Below are 23,084 nucleotides of genomic sequence, written 5' to 3'. Positions count from 1 at the left end.
CAAGCCAAGTATTGGTGTGTAGAAAAGCAAGACAGCACAGAGGTGAGCCCCACAGGTGTTCAGGGCCCTGAGGGACTCCATATGGGATGTAATGCTCAGCACTGCTCTGAGGATCATCACATAAGAGAGACAGATGAGCAACGAGTCTAACCCCACTGTTAAGAGTACAATAGACAAGCCATAGATGCGGTTGACTGTGATATCTGAACAAGCTAACTTCATGACGTCTTGGTGCACACAGAAGGAATGGGAGAGGACATTAGTTCGACAGTATTGGAACCTTTTGAGGAGAGGGGGAGTGGGAATATTAGGGCCACTTCCCTGAGCACACACACCAGTCCCATCTTGGCTATTTTGGAGGGTGTTAAGATGGACGCATATCTTAAAGGATTGCAGATTGCGACAAAGCGGTCAAAGGCCATCAACAAGAGCACAGATGATTCAATGCATGAAAGCGAGTGGATGAAAAACAGCTGAGCAAAACAAGCATCGAGGCTGATCTCCCCAGATTTAAACAAGAATATACCCAGTATCGTCGGCATGGTGGTTACCAATAAGCCAAGATCTGTCATGGCCAACATGGAAAGAAAAATGTACATGGGCTCATGGAGGGTTGGATCTCTTTTTATAATGAACAGAATGACTGAATTTCCTACTATCGAAATAACATACATTAAGCAGAAAGGGATATAGATCCAGACATGGACATCTTCCAGCCCAGGTATCCCGGTGAGAAGTAACACTGCAGAATTGGATTTGGTGTCATTGACAGCTGACATAATGTACTGGGTAGGTCTCAGGAGTTTTCAACTTTCCTTCCTGAAAGGAAAAAGAACAGGAAACTAGATTATATTTAACAAGACATCTCTCTGCTCTCAGTGCAAGTCTAGAGAGTCCCAGGATCTCAAGGAAGATCATCAAAAACAAAGTCTTGGATTTACACCACTGATGGAAAGATAGGCACTGCCAGACGGGAGAAGACCTGTATTCCATCTAGCCCAGTAGCCAGTTTCCGATGCTGGAGAGAAAGGGGAAAGAAGCCCTTCCATAGGCAGTTATGAGATAACCTGCTTCCAGGGAAAGTTTCCTCCTGACACCCAGCACCTACACATATTTTGTGCTGTAAATCAGGAAGTTTTAGAGCCCTTCCAATACTTTATTATAAACAATCCTCACTACTCTAATTAGATTTTCTGGTAACCCATATAAACATCCAGTTCATCTACACCAGCGACATCATCACAGGACCTAACTAGATCAGCCACAACATCACCATTCATTCACCTGCATGTCCACCAATGTAATATACACCATCATGTGCCAGCAATACCCCTCTCTGTGTACATCAGCCAAACTGGACAGTCCNACGGGTGTGTGGGTGGCCTGGATGCTAAATGGTGGGCCATGGTCAACTAGGCCCACCCATGACTACGCCTGCTTCAGACCAGCCTATTTCCCTGTGTCCCTGACAGTATCTTCCATCTGTTTGCTCTTTCTTGTGGAAGCAGCTTGTTCTGAAACCTGTGTGAGCCTGGGCCCAGTCACCACAGTGCTCAGCCGTGTCTGTTTATGGGGCCAAAGTGTGAAGCTGACCTTTGCCCTCAGACGGCTTTCTCCGAGAACCATCTAAGATGAGCCACTATGCCCGTTGGATCCATTGTTTGGCAGTTAGACCCATTCAGCCTCAATGGCTGCAAACTCCGGTCTGCTGACTGTGCTGAAAGGCTCGGTATCATTGTGACACTCCAACACTCCCCTCACAATTCTACTACCCACCCGTCACTGTCACTCCTAAGCACCCCCACGTCTGCCATAGACACCAAGGTGCTAGAGTCACAGGGTTTCCCAGAAACCAGCTGTCACAAAAGGCTGCGGTAAGAGGCCTTTGACAAACAAATGTCCAGAATTGTTGCTCTGTGGAACCCGAACACAGCCCTGATCTTAGGGTCTCAGACTATCTGAGCACCTGGAATGTATTGATCCTCCTGCCACCCCTGTGAGGCAGGGCAGGGCTATTATCCACCTGTGCAGACGCTCAAAGACAGCCAAGATATGCAACAAGACAAGTTCCCAGCCCAGAGTGTGGAGAAATATAAGTACCAAAAGGGAGTTCAGTATTCATGGTCTGGCCCCAGGTCCTTGGATGCTCTGCTGAGTCATAGCATCCATTACTGATAGGTGGCTGAAACGCTCATAGGAAGACTAAGCTCTTCCATGGTTCATTCTCTTTGTTTATGAGCCATCAGTAAGGCTATATTTTAGTCACAGGTATTTTTAGGACAAGTCACGGACAGATCTTGCGCAATAAACAAAAACTCATAATCTGTGACCGGTACATGACTTTTAATATGTACCCCACCTAAAACTTGGCCGGAGTGCTGTGAGTTCCCGGGGACGGGGGTCATCTGGGGACACCAGAGGTGCTGGTGGAGATGGCCTGGGACCACGGCTGGTGCTGGGGATGGCGTGGCTGTGACACATGGGCCGGGAACCCCTCTGATGCTGGAGTGGGAGGGAAAGCAGCATCGCACCAGTGGTGGGCTGCGGGGGTGGATAAGGCTGGCAGGCTACCTACCCACCTGCATGTGTCCCTGCAGCTCCTGAGCATATGGGAACTGAAGCCAATAGGAGCTGCAGGGGTGGAGTCTGTGGGTGAGGGGGGTACATGGAGCCCCGTCGTCCCTCCTTCTAGGAGCTGCAGGTACATGAAGGTGGGAGACAGGGTTACGGCAAACCCCGACGTAAGAGCCACTCTACACTATAACCCCCTGCCCCTAGCCCTGAGCCCATTCCCACATACTCAAACTAAAACTGCTGTTGCTGGCCCAGTTGCCTTCTCTCTCTCTCCTTCTCCTCCATTTCTTTGCCTGTCAGGTCTGTGGCTAGTTTCTTTTACTCAGTTTCTGCCTGTTCGAGTTCCAAAATTCTCTGGTGTGCAGCTCCTTCCACTTGCTTCTGAGCTTCCCTAACTTTTATCTGGAATTCTTTTAACTCCAGAAATCTTTTATATTCATCTTCTTTTTTTTCTGCCTGCAATCTGCATGGCTCCAATTTCACAACAGTTTCACTCTCACTCATTTTCCTGCTTTTCTGTCCTTACTTTCCTTTTCCCAAATAAGCAAAGAGATAATAACAAAGTGGAAACCTCTTTGACAGAGCTCAAGCCAGCTCACATAAATCTCACTTAAAATATCCACCACTGTATGAAGTGAAAATCTCACTCTGAACAGTAAGCTGTGATCGGTCATCAACCCCAGGGTGCAGTCTGGGAGCTGTTGGAACCTCTGAGCTCCTAACCATTCAGCTGGGCTGGCTTCTCTAATGCTGCTATGCTGGTGACACAGCCAGCCTCTCCAGTGGCAAACAAAGGTACTGAGGGTTAGTTAATCGAAATTTCTAGTCACACAGTACATCAGTGGCAGAAACACTGCATCTCTCTGAACTGGGCTACAAAGCCTCCTTTGTGAGAAACAGAGTTTCACCACAGACAGCCAGATATAGCAGTGACTGTCTCGAAGAATCACTGGTTCTTGCAGCACTGCTGAGAGAGTCTCTTCTTCTTCTTCAGACATGAGAGATGCACATGCCGGATAAGAAAGGCCATGCACATTCTTAATAGAGGATAGGCATTAGCTGTGCCTCTGTTGAGGAGATGACTATTTCCACTCCTATTTCATTGCTAGGGCAACACAAATGGAGGGGAGGATGAGGGAACGTGGGTCTCAGTCTCTTGTCAGTTCTCCTATGTATCAGAACCTCATTCACACAGGCTGATCTGCCTTGGTGGAGAGTGGGATCAGAGGTGTACTGTGTGCAGAGCCATCAATGAGGGTAGAGGGTTTGTCTGAATGGCTTCTCCCGGGGCTCCTATGTTAAACATGGGTCTGACATGATTCAGTCACAAACATCTGGCTGAGGGCATAAGGGGATGGTGGGTGTCCATGCCACTTGAATAGCTCCTGTTCACAGCTGGTGCAGCCCCGAAGGATCTCACAGCACCCAGAGCGCTCAGGAAGGGCCAGGACTGCAACAGTAGAACAGCTCTGCACTGTTTTTCATAGCCTGTGAATGTTTAACAACAGACAGGACAGTGACAGGCCACGTGTAATGGGAAACAGCTTGCACATCCCTTGTTTTTACTAACTGTATCAACAGGAATTCTGAGGTCAGAGCAGACACTGATGCAGCTCTTTTTTGACCAATATCCCACTGGTTCCCTGGCTCTTCACAAACAAAGTCACTTTTTAATCCTGCTGCCTGCCTTGGTCTCCTTCTTCCAGTGCCCTGTCCACCCCCACCAGCCGCTCTCCAATTGCTCCAGGCGTTAGACCCCATCTGAACCTTTCTCTCCATAATGGAGATCACTAGCTCATGTCGTCTCAGATTTAAGAGTCCAGGATGGAATAGGTGGCCTGTATTTTTTGTCTATCACTTCATCAGCCCTAGAGCTGCATTTTGAACTGACCCTTCACTTGATGAATGCCCTGATGATCCTCTCACGAAGGTGTTTGCTTTTCACGCTGTACACAATTGGGTTCATCAGGGGCGAGACGAGCAGGTAGATATAACCCAGGACAGTTTGAAACAAGGGAGAAGAGCCCTCCCCTAATCTGTGTATCAGGGACAAGCCGGTGATTGGCATATAGAAGAACAGGATGGCACAGAGGTGGGAGACACAGGTATTCAGGGCCCTAAGACACTCCGCATAGGACGCGATGCTGAGCACTGTTTTAAGGATCATCACATAAGACAGAAAGATGAGCAGCGAGTCCAACCACAGCATTAGAACTGTAATAGAAAAGCCATAGATGCTGTTCACGCTAATATCTGAACAAGCCATCTTCATGACCTCCTGGCTTAGGCAGTAGGAATGGGAGAGGACATTAAATTGACAATATCGTAACCGTTGAAGGAGAAAACAGATTGGGAGTATTACAGCCACCCCTCTTAGCACACACATCAGTCCTATTTTGCTTATTCTTGGCAGAGTTAAGATGGAAGCATATCTCAGTGGGTCTGGATCGCGATATAGCGGTCAAAGGCCATCACCAAGAGCACAGAGGATTCAATGCATTTAAGCAAGTGGATGAAGAAGAGCTGGGCAAAACAGGCATTGAGGTTGATCTCTCTAGAGTTAAGCAAGTATAAGCCCAGTGTCATCGGCATGGTAGACATCAATAAGCCTAGGTCTGTGATGGTCAACATGGAAAGGAAAATGTACATGGGCTCATGGAGGCTTGAATCTGTTTTTATAATGAAGAGAATTACTGAATTTCCTACTATGGAAATAACATACGTTAAGAAGAAGACGATAGAGATCCAGAGATGGACGTCTTTCTGCCCAGGTATCCCATTGAGAAGGAACACTGCAGGTGTGAATTTGGTGTCATTGACAGATAATATAATGTACTGGGCAGCTCCGAGGAGTATTGAACTTTCCTTCCTAAAAGGAAAAAGAACAGGAGACTAGATGATATTTAGTGAGACATCTTTCTGCTCTCAGTGCAAGTCTAGATACTCCCAGTAGCTCAAGGAAGATCAGCAAAAACACAGTCTTAGATTTACAGAACAAATAGGAAGATAAGCATTGCCATCATGCATCAGATCCATAGTCCATCTAGCTCAGAGGTTCTCAAACTGGCAATTGGGACCCCTCAGGGGGTCATGAGATTTTATATGGGGGGGTAGCGAGCTGTCAGCCTCCACTCCAAACCCCGCCTTGCCTCCAGCATTTATAATGCTTTTCAATAAATAAACAAGTGTCTCACTCAGAGGCTGCTGTGGGAAAGGGATCACCCATAGAACCGTTTGAGAACTACTGATCTAGTCTAGTATGCAGTGGCCAGTTCCAGATGCTTCAGAGGAAGTGGAAGACGCTCTGCAATAGAGAGCTTTGAAATAACCTGAACCCATTAGTTAGACAATTTTTGTGAAGCAAATCAGGCAGTTTTAGAACTCATTGAAGAAATTTGAAACTATCCTCATTATTTTAATTCGATTTTCTGGTTAGCCATATAAACATCCAGTCCCTCTTTGAATCCTACTAAACTCTTGGCCTAACTGATATCTTGTGGCTGGGAGATCCACAATCTACTTGAGCACTGTGTGATTTTATAATTGTGACTTTCCCACAGGCACTCTTTCTGGCCCTCCACTTCTGAGAATGCTTCATTTTTATCATGAAATGAGTGTGAATTCAAGGGAAGTGCATGGGTAAAACTGTCATTGTATTTATCTGTCCTGCACTGAAGCTATTTAGAAATGTATTTCATTGCCTCATTATATACACTTTTTTATTTTCGCCACATCTGAGGGTCCAACTAAAGCCACTGCCTCTTTGCAGTACATGAGATATATTCTTAGGCACAAGTTCTTAATTCAATAACATTGACTTAAATGACATTGTTCTAGATTTACATGTGTAAATTTGATAAGAACCAGGCTCTGTTAACTTTTCCTTAAACCAAATGCTCCCAGTGATACACTCTGACCCCCAAAAATCCCTTTAAGAGAAGCTAAAGTGCTTTGAGCAGCCTAAGTTCAATCATCCTACAGGTTTCTCTTCATCCTCACAGGGCCTGCACTCTCTCCCCAGGTGAGGTCTGTAGATATTTGGAAAGTTACAAGCTAACACAGACATTTATTTTATTTGGGAAAATGTGTGGTTAGTGTTACGTATGAGTGAACAGTGAAAACCCTCGGTTTGCACTAATAGCTGGTGGAACTTGCCAGTTTCTTCAGACATTCTTGTGTAAGTGGTGATGGGAGTCAATTACGTACAACCACAATTACACTCCCCTTTTCTGCACCTGAGCTCTGCTCTGCTGAAACAGAGGCCAGGAGTTCTGATCTCTCATAACTTTACTTTTTGGAAAGTCTTGCCCAGGGAGTGTCCAGGGATTGTGTTCTTGACACTGAATGTAAGTATTAGAAACAGCTACTGGTCAGTCACCAGGTGGAAGAATCATACAACTCTTCACTGAACAAAGAGTTAACAGCACATACCCATTGCACATAGTATGTGGAGCACTTCTGAAATACTTTCTAAAGTAAAAGCCATTAAGCAGTAAAGTTTCCACTGCTCCTTCCTGTAGAGATTCTAAAAACTCTGCTGCTGGCTTTCAGTATACAGGCATATCTTGAAATTTGAGTTGTAATATTTGTATTAGAATGAAAAAAATTTGTCATAACATTTACACATCTGTACTTTAGTACACAGAGGTCCATCAATCATTTCTCCTGTGATCTGCTTTCAGAGATGATTTCTCAGGTTAGAGTGGGACTGAAAATGTAGCATCTGTCATCTGGATTTCTTCAGAACCTGAAAGATCCCAGCGTCTCAGCCCTCAGTGAGTTGCTTGTCAGCAAACAAAAATCTAGGAGCTCCTCTGTCCCTGGATTAATAGCTGACTGGTTCTCCTCAGGTTCTGTTCTGTCAGTCTGAAGTCTGTATCTGGAGTAGTAACGGGCACTGGGATTAGTATACGTATCAGTCTGTAGTACATAGTAACTCCAACACCTGTTATTTAGGTTATTTCCAGGCTTCAGCCACATTACACAGCATGTATTGCCAGCGCTGGCAGTCTGTCCAGATGTGGGGCAGCTGTTGCTGAGAGGCTGTTCAGACTGATACACACAGACTCTGCTGGGGAAATATGAAGCCTCTCTGACTGACTGTGCCCCTGTCAGAGTGGGAGGACTTGGCATCACACACATATATTGACTATTGTTTAAAAAACACTCTTATTCCCCCATGTTATGCTTTAGTCCTACAGTCAAATTAAACAATATTTTAGTTCACAGCTGGCTGGTCACTCGTCTCATCACTACTCACATGCTCCCATAGGGAAGAACCACAGGTGTCAAATGCACTCTGACCTTCTGGATAAGCACAGTTGAACCACAGTGGGCTGTAGCCCAGAGCCCAGTCTGAGGGTGGGAGAATGGCGGGATTCCACTCCAGGAATGGGCAGGGTATGAGGCCTGGTGTCTTTCACTCAGAGACCAGAGAGGGGGCACACATGCAGGTAGCTCCGAAACTGTGAACGATACCTACTGTACAGAAGTGCTGGAGGCTTCAGCCAGTCAGGAAATAGAAATATGCCACATCAGACCTGTTAGCACAGAGCAGCACGGCTCTGAATCCCTGTATTCACAATCGAGATAGAGAATAAAACCTATGAAAATGCATTTGCTGATTAAATTTCCACGAGCAAATATACCTGAGGTGACTTGGGAACTAGTCACTGAAATTTCGTGGCACCTTCTCTTGCTCATCCCTGACAGGATTGGGCCCAGAGCATATGGCATCTCTAGAAATGGGAGCCCTTCAGAAATTCTGACTTGGGGCATCGAGGTTTTCGCACTTCGAACTTGCTTGGAATCTCAGATTTCTGTGTAGCTTTAATAACCCACCATGGAGCAAGGGCACATGTAGGGGAGGGGATCCCAAGCTACCTACTGCTGCCTGCCCTACAGCCACTATCACTGAGTCACCCTGACAGCCCAGCTGAGTCCTCTGCCGCTGCACAGAACCTCTGCAAATTGAAACAGCTTGCAGCCTTTCCCCTTCACTGCACATTTTAAAGATTTTGAAACCTGCGAACGTACCCAATTCCTGCTAGCAGAGGAACCGCTGACACCAGAGGTCTTCACCCTAAAGGACAACGAGTCTTTGGAGATAGCACAGGCAGCAGGCAGTATCTGTTCAAACAGTGAGACAAGTGTCTTTATGAAGTATGCCTGCACATTCCCTTGGGGCCCACTGGCCATCAGGGAACATCAGCTGATTGGCTTAGTGTGCATCAACTTTAACCCCTGTCACAGCCAATGGCAAACTGCAGGAGAACAAATCACAGGGGATGTGTAGTGATCCTACTCTCCTGGACTGCAGCACAAGCCCTGCTGCAGGCTCTATTCCTCTAATCTGGGATTTTATCAGGATTCTCACACTATTTCCTCACTTTCTTAAAGCCCCAACTTCTGGAATCTAGACACTGTGCAAGAATCTCAGCTTTCAGTTTTCCAAAGAATTAAAAAAAATAATAAGTTGCAGAAAAGCTAGAAACCCTGAATCAATTGCATCCCCAAAGGCTGAGCAACCAATGACATATGAAAACGTACCCCACATTACTGTATATATATATCCCATTATTTTTTATCCAATCTCCTTGGTTTTGGAGGTGTGGCTCATGGTTGTTGAATGAGACTTGGTGATACTGTAACTCAGACTGCTGTGACAGTTTGTATAGATCTTGTTAGAGTGGGTATTTGATTTTGGAAGGATACCAGAAATTCCAAACAGATTTCTTGTCATGTTCTGAAGGGGCAGATGTATTGGGTGGAGGGGGCTGCACAGAGATGAGAAGGCTGGTTAGAATAGCTGATAGGCACAATACCAAGCCATAGACTGGGCAGGAGGTTTTGACGTGTCCATACGCAGAGTGCAGCCAGATGAAAAGCCTGTAGTTTCTCTTGGGGATCCAGGCAGCTGCAACTAGGAAGCATCCTGGTAACTGAGCAATCACAGAAAAATGATTAGTGTTCTTTGAAATCTTACCCCCCAAAAATGGGTGAAAAGGAAATCTTCAGTTTGGGTCAAAACATTTTGTGTGTGGGGAGGAGACTCTCTCTTCCAGCCTAGATTTAGCGCAAACCATCAGCCTCTATCACTTGTGCTACAGAATTACACCTCGAGGTGGCAGCAGTAGTCGCCCCTCAGCCTCCCACACTGAGCAACCCCTGGATGTCTGCTAGGCTGGCTACACCAGCTCTATAACAGAGGGATCCCTGGAAAAGGCTTTTCTGCAGCAGCCCCTCCATCAGCGTAACACTTTATGGCCATATTGGGTCAGACCAATGGTCCATCTACCCCTATGTCCTGTCCTCTGACCGTGAACTGTGCAGACTCTTCAGAGGGAAAGAACAATTATCGAATGATCCATCCCCTGTCGTCTGCTCCCAGCTTCTCACAGTCAGAGGTTTAGAGACACCCAGAGCATGGGGTTGTGTCCCTGCTCATCTTGGCAAATAGCTATTGACGGACCTATCCTACATCAACGTATCTAATTCTTTTTTGGACCCAGTTATAGTTTTGTATATAAATGCACACACAGGGAAGCAAGGTCAATTCCTGGTGAGCCCAGATACAAATTCTTTGGATCTTAAAACAGGGGAAAATCAATCAGGTTCTTAAAAGAAGACTTTAAATTAAAGAAAGAGGGTGAAAGGAATACCTCTGTGAGATTAGAAAGCAAGATACTTTCACAGACAACAGATTCAAAACACAGAGGATTTGCCTTTGGGGAAAACCTTAAAGTTACACTAAAACCCAAATTGATTCTCCCTCTATGTTTGCAAAAGAAATGACAAAGAGAAAAATAAATAAATTTACCACATTCTTGTCTAAATACTGACTAATTTAAACAAGGGTTAGATGGTTGTTTTCTGGATCTCTGACTCCAGCAAAAGCACACACAGAACAGATATAGGACTGTTTCCCCCCTCTCAACTTTGAAAGTATCTTGTTCCCTTATTGGTCCTTCTGGTCAGGAGTCAGCTAGGTATTGGGAACTTCTTAATCCTTTTGATAAGGGTAAATTAACAGAGCCAGGTTCAGATCGAATTTACACATGTAAATCTGGAGTGACGCCTGTTATAGGTGTTGTGGAAAATAGACCACACGTGTGAATTTTTTCTCTCTCTCTAGTTCTCCTTTCCCTGGTTTCTTCATATCCCAGTGCCCTTTGTACAGATAAAAAGTTTTAGGGGAAGTCAAAGCCTTCCTTTTACCTAGCATTGCTCTTAGCCAAAGGCCTCGGCCTGTGAAGAAAAGGGGCATGTTAGTTCAAAACTCTGGGCTGATAAGGGCGCTATATTTTCCTAATCACAGTGTCAGGCCAGATGGTTACAGAAGAATGATCGAAGGCAGATATATTAGTCCCAGAATAAGTAGGTCCCTTTTCCCTGGCTAGGGTAATAGGGGCAGTTCCAGAATAAGCAGGAACTTGCTGGAAAGAATTAAGGCAGGCAGGTTCATTATAACACTGGAGCCAATGAAGAAGTTCCTAGAATCAATTAGGACAGGCTAACTAATCAGGGCAGCTGTGTTTAAAAAAGACCTCACCTCAGTCACTGAGGTTCGTGCAAGGAGCTGGGAGCAATAGGCACTAGTAGCTGAGAGTGGGAAGGCAAACTGCCAGAGGAATGAGGAGTACAAGCATTATCAGACACCAGGAGGAAGGTCCTGGGTGCTCTTTTAGCCGACCTTAGTAAGGTCGGTCAGGGGCGCCTGGGCAGACATGGGTGCTCTTGGCAGACCTTGGTGACATAAATGGCAGTGACTGCAGGTCATTCTCGTTTCAGGTTTCATCTCCTGGATATTCAGTCCTGCCTACAGTCGTACTGCACTGTCTTCTGGCGAGCAGCCAGGAGAGGATGGCTAGCAGTCTTACTGCAACGTCTTCTAGTGAGCACCCAGGAGATGACGATGGCTAGCAGTCATACTGCACAGTCATCTGCCAGCTTAAGATGTATAAGAGAGATGGAATGGATCAAAACAAGACAGAGACTAGATTTGTTTTGCATTCATTTGCTCCCCCTCCCTTCCACTCTGGCCAGTGGAGGAAAGGATGGCTCAATGGTTTGAGCATTGGCCTGCTAAACACAGGGTTTTGAGTTAAATCCTTGAGGAGGACATTGTGTGTGTTTCTCCTTGATGCAACTCCACCCCCTTTGTTGATTTGAAATCCCTGTAGGCCAAGTCACCCCTTGCTGATGAGAGTGATGAGGATTTGGACACAGACTTCTCTCAAAGTACGGACCCTGGCAATGTGGACATCATGGTGGTATTGGGGCAGGTTTGTGCTGTGGAACGCTGATACTGGGCTCTGGAAACAAGCACAGAATGGTGGGACCACACGGTGTTGCATGTTTGGTACGATTCCGAGTCGCTGCAAAACGTTTGCATGTATAAGGGCACTTTCATGGAACTTTGTGACTTGCTTTCCCCTGCCCTGAAGTGCAAGAATACCAAGGTGAGAGCAGTCTTCACAGTTCACAGGTGAGTGACGATAGCCCTGTGGAAGCTTGCAACGCGAGAAAGCTACGAGTGAGTTGGGCATCAATTTGGAGTGGGCAAATCTATTGTGGGGGCTGCTGTGATCCAAGTAGCCAAGGCAATCAAAAAGCTGCTGATATCAAGAGTAGTGACTCTGGGAAATGTGCAGATCATAGTGGAACAGCTTTTCTGCAATGGATTTCCCTAACTGTGGTGGGGAGATAGATGGAACCCATATCCCTATCTTGGCCCGGAGCACCAAGCCAGCAAGTACATAAACCAAAAGGGGTACTTTTCAGTGGTGCTGCAAGCACTGGTGTAGCACAAGGGACATTTCACCAACAGCACAGTGGGATGGCCCTGAAAGGTACATGACGCTCACATTTTCAGGAACTCTGGTCTGTTTCTTAAAGCTGCATCAAGGGACTTTTTTCACAGACCAGAAAATAACCGTTGGGGATGTTTGTAATGCTATAATTACCCTTGGGGCCAGCCTACCTTTAATGTCGTGGTTCATTAAGCCGTACACAGGCAGCCTGGACAGGAGCCAGGAGCTGTTCAACTATAGGCTGAGCAAGTGCAGGGTGGTGAAGAACAGAATGCGCATTTAGGTGTTTAAAAGCTCGCGCTGGTGTAGTTTACTGACTCGGCTAGACCTCAGCAAAACCAACATTCCATTGTTATTACTGCTTGCTGTGCACTCCAAAATATTTGTGAGAGTAAGGGGGAGACATTTATGGTGGGGTGGGAGGTTGAGGAAATCACCTGGCCACTGATTACACGCAGCATGGACACCAGGATTGTTAGCAGAGTACAGGAAGCGTGGTGCGCATCAGAGAAGCTTTGCAAACCAGGTTTCATGACTGGCCCGGCTACGGTGTGAATGTTCTGTTGGTTTCTCTTGAGGAAACCCCGTCCTATCTACATTGGTTCACTCTTACTTCCCTGAGTGAGCTAACCATCTTCCCCTCCTCTCTTTCGATACACCACTTCGCACAGGCAGTAAAGTCATTGTTCGATTCACATTCTTGCCTTCTTTTATTAATTCATCACAAAATAGGGGAGATAACTGACAAGGTAGCCCAGAAAGGAGTGGGCGAGGAGGTAAATGTCGGTGGGCTGGGGGAGGAGGGAAGGACCAAAGTCACACTGCACTTTTGTTGGCTTGGGCAGTTCTATGGGGTGGAGGCCCCTCACTACAATTCTTGGGCATCTGGAAAGGAGGCAATGGAATTTGGAGAAGGGCGCTTGATTAACCAGGGCTGTAGTGGTGGCTACGTGCCTCAATGCTGTCCCCCCCCCTTTCTGAATCTTAACATACACCTGGACATATCAGTTTGTTCCTACCTCACCTCACATTGCCTTTGCTTCTGTCACAACTGAATGCCACGTATCACTTCAATACCCTACCCAACCTGTCCTATTCTAATATCTGTGCTTTACGATGTCTCTGGAACTATTTCAGTGTGGGGGACTGCATGAGCCTCAGAGAAAAATTTAATCGAGAGTGGATATAGCGTGATTCAGAATTTCAAAAAGCCTTTGACAAGGTCCTCCTTCACTAAAGAACTCGCTATAGCCAATATAAGCTTCCCTGGATAAGCAGGGAAGGCCCTCTCATGTTTGCCCTCTCATGTTTTGGTAACTAGTTGAAAGATAGGAAAGAATGGGTGGAAATTAATGATCAGTTTTCAGAATGGAGAGATGCAAATAGTGGTGTCCCAGAGGTGTCTGTGCAGGACCAGTCCTACTCAACATACTCATAAATTATGTGAAAAAAGGTGGCTAAATCTGCAGATGAGACAAATTTATTCAATACACTGGAGTCCAAAGAAGACAACAAAGAGTTACAAAGGGATCTCACAAAACTGGGGGACTGGGCAACAAAATGACAGATGAAAATCAGTGTTGATAAGTGCAAAGTAATGCACAGTGGAAAGCATAATGCCAACTATACATACAAACTAATGGGATCGAAATTAGCTGTTACCGCTGAAAAAAAACATCTTGGAGTCACTGGGGATAGTTCTCCGAAAACATCCATTCATGGTGAAGCAGCAGTCAAAGAAGACTGAACAGAATGTTATGTACCATTTGGAAAGGGATAGAAAATATCATATTGCCTCAGTACAAAGCCATGGTATATCCCCATCCCGAAAGCCGCATGCACTTCCAGATGCCCCATCTCAAAAAAAATACATTTGAACAGTAAAACTGCAGAGAAGGACAAGAAAAATGATTAGAGATATGGAACAACTACCATATAAGGAGAGATTAGCAGACTCAATAGACTTGGACTTTTCATCATGGAAAAGAGATGATTTAGTGGGGATAAGACTGGTGTGGAGAAAGTAAATGAAGTGTTATTTACTCCTCCTCATAAGCTTTGAGCAGGGGATGGGATTAGATACCTTCTGAGGTCCCTTCCAACCCTGATAATCTATGATAACACAAGAACTGGGGTCACCAAAGGAATTTTATAGGCAGCAGGTTTAAAACAAATAAAAGGATGTATTTCTTCACACAACGTGCCTCCAGCCTGAAGAACTCATTGCCACGGGATGTTGTAAAGGCCAAAAGTTAATTGGGTCCAGACAAGAATTCAGTTCAGGAGAAAGCATGACTCTGCATTATTTTCTGGAAAAGAAATTCTTCTTGTGTTCCTGTTTTGTGATGTCACAGGACTTTCACTCCCTCTGTTTCTGCTAATCTTAACATGCTGAGCTGCCAGCTGCCCCCTCCCCAGACAGTAGCCCTAGTGAGGAAGGATGGTTCGGTGATTATAATGCTACCCTGGGATCTGCCTTAATTCCAAGATCTTCCGCAGATTTCTCCTGTGACCTTGGGCTACTCACTTATGTCCTTTGTGCCACAAAATCAATGTTTTAATACGGCTCAATATACAGGTATAAATCTAGGAACAAGGAACACAGGCAATCTATACCAGATGGGGGACCCAATCCTGGGAAACAGTGACTCTGAAAATGACTTGGGGGTTATAATCAGCTGAACATGAGTTCCCAGTTCGGTTCTAGGGCTCAAAAAGTGAGTGCAATCCAAGATCTCCAACCAGGGGAATCTCGAGTAGGAGCAGAGAGGTTATTTTACCTCTGTGTTTGGCCCTGGTGTGACCACTGCTGGGATCCAGTTCTGGTGTCTACTGTTCAAGAAGGAAGTTGCTAAATTGGAGGGGATCAGAGAATAACTATGGGAATGATTAAAGGATTAGAAAACCTGCCTTATAGTGATGGACTCAAGGAGTTTGATCTATTTAGCATAACAAAGAGAAGGTTATGGTGTGACTTGATCACAGTCTTTAAATACCAGCATGAGGAACAAATGTTTAACAACCAAGCAAGCAGAGAAAGTTACAAGAAGATTCAATTGCTGGAAGCCAAAACTAGACACATTCAGGCTGGAACTAAGGTGTAATTTTTTTTTACAAAGAGGGTAATTAACCAGTGGAACAATTTACCAAGGGCCATGGCAGATTCTCCATCACTGACAATTGTTAAATCGAGGCAGGATGTTGTTTTTACTCTGCTGTAGTAGTTATTGTGGGGCCAGTCTCTGGCCTGTGCTGTGCAAGGGGTCAGACAAAGTGATCACTGTGATGCCTTCTGGCCTTGGGATCTGCCCAGTGGAGTTAATAGCACGGCCCTGCCGCACGGGTTGTTGTACTGATAATCATGTTAGTGATTGTGAGGCGCTCGGACGCTACAGTAATGATACCCAGAGCTAAGAGCTTTAGAGAGATTTCAGCTCTGTGTGCCCCATAAGAATAATTTGGGTCACTGGGTGGAGAACCTGAACCCTTCCCAACACCCCTTGCTGATGAGGCCTGTCATCAGCACAACCCCCTTTGATGAGGGAGTTCTGGGTCCCTCCTGCAGCTCGGTAGTAAGAACCTGCTTTCAGAGAGCGAAGGATCTGGAGAGCGTTGCCTGGCAGAACAGAGCCTAGATGGGCTGCCCCTCACTCTGATCCTGATCCTCACCTGCTCTGTGAGCACTAAGAACTCTTTTAGCTGGAGATAGATCTCACACCCTGCATCCAAATTTCCAACATCACCAACTTTGGGGGCACTTAGATTGGGGGAGGAGTTGTGTGGATTCAACAGAGAGCTAGCAGCAGGCATGCGAGCTTGGCTTGGGTCATTCCTATGTCTATTAAGAATGTGCATGGCCTTGCTTACCTAATGTGTGCACGTCTCATGCCTCATGCCTGACTAGGGGAGGAGACCCTCTAAGCTGTGCCTCAGGAACCCAGTGACTCTGCGAGCCCATCACTGTTATGTCCGGCTGTCTGGGGTGTAACCCTGTTCCTTACAACAAGGGGCTCTGCAGACAAGTGCAGAGGGAAACAGCATCTCTGCAACTGATGGACTGTGTGACCATTAACTAACCTTCAGTGCCTGCGTTTGTGGGTGCTCCTCCTGAGATACGGCCAGCAGTGCCAGCTCCAGGGATTTCATCAGGAGACTTGCACTATTTCCCGTCTTTCTTAAAGCCCCAACTTCTGGAATCAAGACACTGCTTGGCAATCTCACCGTTCAGTTTTGACAGGCCCGGCTGGATTCTGTGCTGTGCCAGCAGAGCTCCGCCGTGCGATGCAGAGAGTGCAGATGGCAAAGTCCAGTTAAAGTGGTTTGATTTTCTGGCCTGTTCTCTGTCTTCCTCAGTGGAGTTTAGAGCAGCCTGGGGGCTGGGCTGACCTCTGCCCATTGGTAACGGCTTCCAGGAGCACCAAGTCTGAATTCCCTGCGGTGCCGCTCTGTGAATAGCTGAAGCTCACGGGTGACGCGAGTCTCTTCTCGGTGGGGAGGGGGATGAGAAGGTCCTTAACTCCTCTTGCTACAAGGCCCTGCTCCTGCTCCTCTTTCCCTCAAGTCCTCACAACCTGCCTGGGCAGCTGGAGGGTCCAGGTTACCCAGAGTGACCCTTTCTCCCTGGGCGGCACTTACCGTGGCTTGGCTCTGGCTTCTGGCCTCTCTAGTGGACGAGGTTTTGAGGGAAGATGAGGGGGAAGGGTGGGGTCGCAGAGGGGATGGCTCCCCTGCTGTGTCCACACTTTTCCCGTTTAGTAAAGGGGGACCAATCCTGCACCGAATAGGCCGGCTGGGACAAGGAGTTGGCTGTCCTCTGTCAAGGGAGCTGAATGCCAAGTTTCCACCTTTGCATTGCATGGGGCAAGCACCAATGGAGACGCGGAAAAGATGTCCAAGAATGGGCCAGAAGTCTTTGCATCACCAAGCAGTCCCACTTATGTGGTAGACCCTCTACTCACAGACAACCAGCGGATGCGCGCCTCCACATCCAAGGCATTGTGGCATAGATTGGGGGTTCGGACACTTCCGATCGATGTGCTGGAAATGCCAGAGCCATCAATGGGCATGGAGAGGGTGGGTTCTTTGCCTGAATGAGCCATCCTATCGATAGCCTCTAGTCGCTCCTAAATACTGGGACCTTAGCGGTTCAATTAAATCTGGGTGCTTAGCATCAACCTCCAAACAAATTCAGTTGGATCTCTATCTCGCCTAGCCACCCAACTCAGGACTTCTTCGATCACCTAGGATACTGCAAAAGATCTACTCCGGATTCATCCTGACCACTAAGGCCCTTTCCCTGGGGGGAGACCCGCTAAGAACCATTTTCCCAGAAGTCGTCTGAGTCCTTACACCTGGCAAAGAGAAAGATATATTGCCACCCCGCCTTCCCCCCCCTCTCCCACAACAGCCTTTCCCGTCTCTGGCTAAACGAGTAGAGCATGGATGCAAATCTCATTTAACAATCACAATACAGAAGCCTCATCCCCCACTCTCTTCCAACAAGAGACAAATACTATCAAACACAAGGAACACAGAGATGATAATCCTCTCTTCCCCCTTCCCACCAATTCCCTGGTGGCTGCCGAAGCTAACACCCTCCTGATCTAACACAAAGAGAATTCCCTCCCTGTTCCTATAAACTACCTCCGAGAAGAAACTCAAACATAGTCTTACAAAGAACCTTTAATATAACAAAAAGAATGAAAAAAGACTAAGATAATAAACACACGCATCAGATGACAAATACAAGGGCTACTCGCTTATAAGAAATATGAATAAACAGTCTCGATTACAAAAACGATTATCCATTTGAAACATTCAGCAAGTTACAACTTGAAATACACCCAAACAACATAAAGCCATATTTTCACCTGATACTTACAAGTTGGAAAACAGAAAGATTAAGACGGAGAGAAGAAACTCTTCAAGCTGAGAGATTCGAAACCAAAAGACTCGAAGTCCAAAATTTCCGCTCCCGTGACTTGAAAATAATCCAGTTTCCTGATTGGTCCTCTGGTCAGGTGTTTGGTTCCCTTTGTTAACCCTTTACAGGTAAAAGAAACATTAACCCTTAGCTATCTATTTATGACAGGCTTCTCCTGGGGTTCCTGTGTTAATCATGTCTCTGACATGACTAAATCACAAGCCCTTACCTGAGGACACAGGGGTAGGATGTGTGACTCTGCCCCATGAAAAGCCCCTGACCACAGCTGGAGCAGCCCCCATGGATCACACAGCACACAGAGCTGGATGGGAGGCTCCTGGATGGAATAGGTGGGCCGTGTTTCTCATCTCCCATGACAGCAGCGCTGCAGGTGGTTCATGAACTGACCCTGCACTTGACGAATGCCCTGATTATCCCTGCACGCAGATGTCTGCTTTTCATGCTGTACACGATTGGATTAATCAGGGGTGGGAGCAGCAGGGAGATGTAGCCCAGGATGGTTTGAAGCAAGGGAGATGAGCCCTTTCCAAATCTGTGTATCAGAGCAAGGCCGATCTCTCCTGAATAGAAGAGCAGGACGGCACAGAGGTGGGATATGCAGGTGTTCAGGGCCCTGAGGCACTCTGTATTGGACGCAACGCTCAGTGCTGTTTTGAGGATCATCACATAAGAGAGAAATATGAACAGCGAGTCCAACCCCATCGTTAATAGTGTAATAAACAAGCCGTAGATGTTATTCACTGCGATATCGGAACAAGCCATCTTCATGACCTCCTGATGCAGGCAGTAGGAGTGGAAGAGCACATTGGCTCGACAGTATTGGAACCGTTTCAGTAGAAATGGGAGTGGGAATACTACAGCCAAACTTCTTAGTAAAAATAGCAGTCCCATCTTTTCTACTCTTGGCAGGGTTAAGATGGAAGAATATCTCAGTGGGTTACAGATCGCGACGAAGCGTTCAAAGGCCATCAACAAGAGCAAAGAGGATTCAATGAATTGAAGCGAGTGGATGAAGAACAGCTGAGCAAAACAGGCTTCGAAGCTGATTTCCCGAGAGTTAAACAAGTATATGGCCAGTATCGTCGGTAAGGTGGCTATCGATAAGCCAAGGTCTGTGATGGCCAACATGGAAAGGAAAATGTACATGGGCTCACGGAGGCTTGGATCTGTTTCTATAATGAACACAATGACTGAATTTCCTATTATTGAAATAGAATATGTTAAGCAGAAGGGGATAGAGATCCAGAGATGGACGCCTTCCAGCCCAGGTATCCCGGTGAGCAGGAACACTGCAGAGTTGAATTTGGTGTCATTGAGAGCTGACATAATATACTGGGCAGGTCCAAGAAATTTTTAACTGTCCTTCCTGAAAAGAAAAAGGAACAGGAGACTAGATGATATTTAACAAGACACCTTTCTGCTCTCAGCGAAAGTATAGAGGCTCCCAGGCGCTCAAGGCAGATCAACAAGAATATAGTCTTGGATTTACAACACCGATAGGAAAATAGGCAATGCCAGACTGAATTAGACCTGTAGTACATATAGCCCAGTATCCAATGACCAGTACCAGATGCTGCAGGGGAAGGTGGAAGAAGCCACAAGCATCTATGTCGTAATCTGTTTCCAGGGAAATTTTCCCTCCCCCCTGAGACCGAATAGTTAGACATATTTTATGCTGTAAAGTGTAAAATAGTCCCTCCAATACTTTTTTTAAAAAAAATCTTCACTACTGTAATTAAATATTCTGGTAACCCATATACGCCTACAGTCCCTCTTTGAATCCTGCTAAACTCTTGTCTCATGGATTACTGGCTATATGGACTACAGGTCTTAATTCAGCTGGCATTGCTATTTTCCTATCGGTGTTGTAAATCCAAGACTTATATCTTGTTGCTGCCTTGAGCCCTGGGAGGGCCTCTAACTTTCGTGAGAGCAGAAAGGTTTTTAATATCATCTAGTCTCACATGTTCCTTTTTCTTTTCAGAAGGAAGTTAAAATTTCTTGGACCTGCCCAGTATATATGTCAGCTCTCAATGACACCAATTCAACTCTGCAGTGTTCCTGTCTCACCGGGATACCTGGGACTTGGAAGGCGTCCATCTTGGATCTCTATCCCCTTCTGCTTAAACATATTCTATTCAATAATAGGAATTCAGTCATGTGTCTTATAGAAACGATCCAAGCGCTCCGTGAGCCCATGTACATTTTCCCTTTCCTGTATGTGTGCCATCACAGACCTTGGCTTATCGATAGTACCTTACGACTGATACTTGGCCACCCATTGGTATCTTGCGGTTTTGAATTCCACAGCCTACTTGAGCGCTGTGTGACCTTACAGTTGTGACCTTTACACAGACACCTTGTCTGGCCTTCAGTTTCTGAATGTGGCCCATTTTATCTTGACATGTTTGTAAACATATGGCAAGAGCATGGTGAAAACTATCATTTTATTTCTCTGCCCTGCAATTAAACTATTTATAAACATATAAACACTCGACTGACCAATTCTCACAGACTCCCGGAGAGAAGGATCAAGGGCACCAAACCCTCTTGGATCTCCTCTACCAACAGTTGACACATAGTGTGCTGTAGCCCAGGGTGGGAGGGTGGGAAGATCATGGGATTCCAGCCCAGGAGAGGGCAGGGTACAAGACCTGACATCTGGAACTCAGAAACCGGAGAGAAAGCAGACATGCAGGTAGCCCTGTAACGCTGATAGTTCTCTACAGGGAAGAAATTCTGGAGCTCTCAGCCAGTCAACAAACAGAAATATACCCTATCAGACCTGTTACCACAAAGCAACACAGCTCTGAATTCCTGTCTTCACCATCAAGCCAGAGAACAAAACCTTTGAAAATGTATTTGCTAATTAAATTTCCAGAAACAAATAAACCTGAGATGATTTGGGAACTACTCATTGATATTCTGTGGGGTCACCCATTGCTCAGCCTCTGGCAGGATCGGGCTCAGAGCACATGACATCTCTAGTAATGAGAGCCCTTGAGAAATCCCGACCTCGGGCATCAGGGTTTTCACACTCCAATCTCTTTTTGAATCTTAGTTTTCTGTGTAGCTTGAATAACCGACTTTGGATCCTGGGCAGATACAGGGAAGGGGTTCCCAAGCTATCTAGGGCTGCCTGCCTCCCAACCGCTGTCACTGCATCACCCAGACAGCCCAGCTGAGTCCTCTGCTGCAGCGCAGAACATTTGCAAATGGAATCAGCTTTCAGCCTTTCCCCTTCTCTTCTCATTTTAAAGATAGTGAAACCTGTCAACGTACCCAATTCCTGCTAGATGTGGAGCTGCTGACACCAGAGGTTTTCACCCGAAAGGACAAGAAATCATTGGTGATGTTACACGGCAGCAGACAGTATCTGTTCAGACACGGAGGGAAATGTCTGTATGAAGCAAGTCTGCACCTTCCCTTGGGGGTCAGTTGGCCATCAGGGAATCTCAGCTGCTTGGCTCAGTGTGCACCAGTTTTAACCCCATCATGGCCAATGCAAATTTTAGAATGTCTATTAACAGGGGATGCCTGGTGATCCTACTCAACTGAGCTGCACCCCAAGCCCTGCTGCAGGGTCTATTCCTGGAATCCGGGCCTGTCCTCAATGTTCCTGTGGTTCTGATTAGTCACATGGCTACCTCGAGGGCGGCTGAGTGCTAACGGTCGTGTGTCACAGTTTGATTTTGCTGAAATAAAATAAATAAAATAATAATAATAATAATAACATAGAACCATATTTTTCCCAGCAGCCTCTTTTCTGCATTGTGAACCCAGGGAAGAGCCCGGGAAGGGAGATTCCACAAAGCTCCATACAAGGAAATCTCTCCTGGATCTCTCCAGGAGGAGGGTTCCCTTCCTTTCTCCCTGAGAAATGAAAAGGGGGACCCAGGATCCCCAAATTTATGCACAGATCTCAGTGCCCACTAGTAGTTAGACCTACTCACTCACAATCTCTGTGCCTCTGCAACTGCTGTAGGATGCTCTCCAGCTCCCTGCTAGCACAGGCTCATCAGAAATGTGCTACCAGGGCCTGTCACAGCAGGCACTGTCCGCAGGATCTGGTGAAGGGATGTTTTACAATGTGGAAGGGGACGTACAAAGATGGGAAAGCTGCTTAGAGGGTCTAATTTTCACAATACCTTAGCCATAGACTGGTTGGGAGGTTTCTACCTTTCCATATACAGAGTGAAGCCGTACACTCAATCAGCTCAACCTTTGTTTGTGTTGCAAGAGAGAAGAATTTCTCATTGGGATCAAAAATGTCAGCTCTGTAAACAAAAGTACCTGCCTATCTATCCCACACTGGCATAGACTGCACTCTCAGCAAGCTTGCAGATGATACTAGGCTGTGGGGAGAGGTAGATGCACTAAAGGGTAGGGATAGGGTCCAGAGTGACCTAGATGAATTGGATGATTTGGCCAAACAAATCTGATGAGGTTCAACAAGTACAATTGCAGAGTTCTGCACTTAGGAGAGAAGAATCCCATTAACTGCTGCAGTCTGGGGACCCACTAGCTAAGCGACAGTTCTGCAGAAAAGAACCTGGGCCTTACAATGGACTAGAAGCTGGATATGAGTCAGCAGTGTGCCCTTGTGGCCAAGAAGGTTAACAGTATATTGGGCTTCATTAACAGGAGCATTGCCAGCAGATCAAAGTGATTCTAATCCCCACTTCATCAGATGCATATTCATCTACGAAAGCTCATGCTTCAAAACATCTGTTAGTCTATAAGGTACCACAGGA

General features: G+C 46.2%; 3 protein-coding genes across 3 annotated transcripts in view; all 3 read right to left on the bottom strand.

The window, feature by feature from the left end:
- Positions 1–779, bottom strand: part of LOC116832836 (olfactory receptor 51G2-like) — a 10,476-nt gene extending 9,697 nt beyond the window's left edge. Inside the window, 2 exon segments of the mRNA XM_075061898.1 lie at positions 6–290; positions 293–779. Coding sequence (XP_074917999.1) covers positions 6–290; positions 293–779 — 772 coding nt within the window.
- A 3,689-nt stretch (positions 780–4,468) lies between these two features.
- On the bottom strand, positions 4,469–17,485 carry LOC116832835 (olfactory receptor 51G2-like). Its single transcript, XM_075061897.1, is given in 5 exon segments — positions 4,469–5,019; positions 5,022–5,443; positions 9,289–9,350; positions 11,126–11,194; positions 17,345–17,485. Coding segments are annotated over 5 exon segments (1,245 nt in total).
- A 1,220-nt stretch (positions 17,486–18,705) lies between these two features.
- On the bottom strand, positions 18,706–19,656 carry LOC116832837 (olfactory receptor 51G2-like). Its single transcript, XM_032793900.2, has one exon. It carries the CDS (start codon positions 19,654–19,656, stop codon positions 18,706–18,708), a length of 951 nt encoding a protein of 316 aa, XP_032649791.1.
- Positions 19,657–23,084: the final 3,428 nt, after the last annotated feature.

This window comes from Chelonoidis abingdonii, chromosome 1 (genome assembly GCF_003597395.2).
Source record: "Chelonoidis abingdonii isolate Lonesome George chromosome 1, CheloAbing_2.0, whole genome shotgun sequence".
Taxonomy (NCBI): Eukaryota; Metazoa; Chordata; order Testudines; family Testudinidae; genus Chelonoidis; species Chelonoidis abingdonii.
The sequence above is the reverse complement of the archived record's forward strand: the minus strand, read 5'-3'. Positions and strand labels throughout refer to the sequence as shown.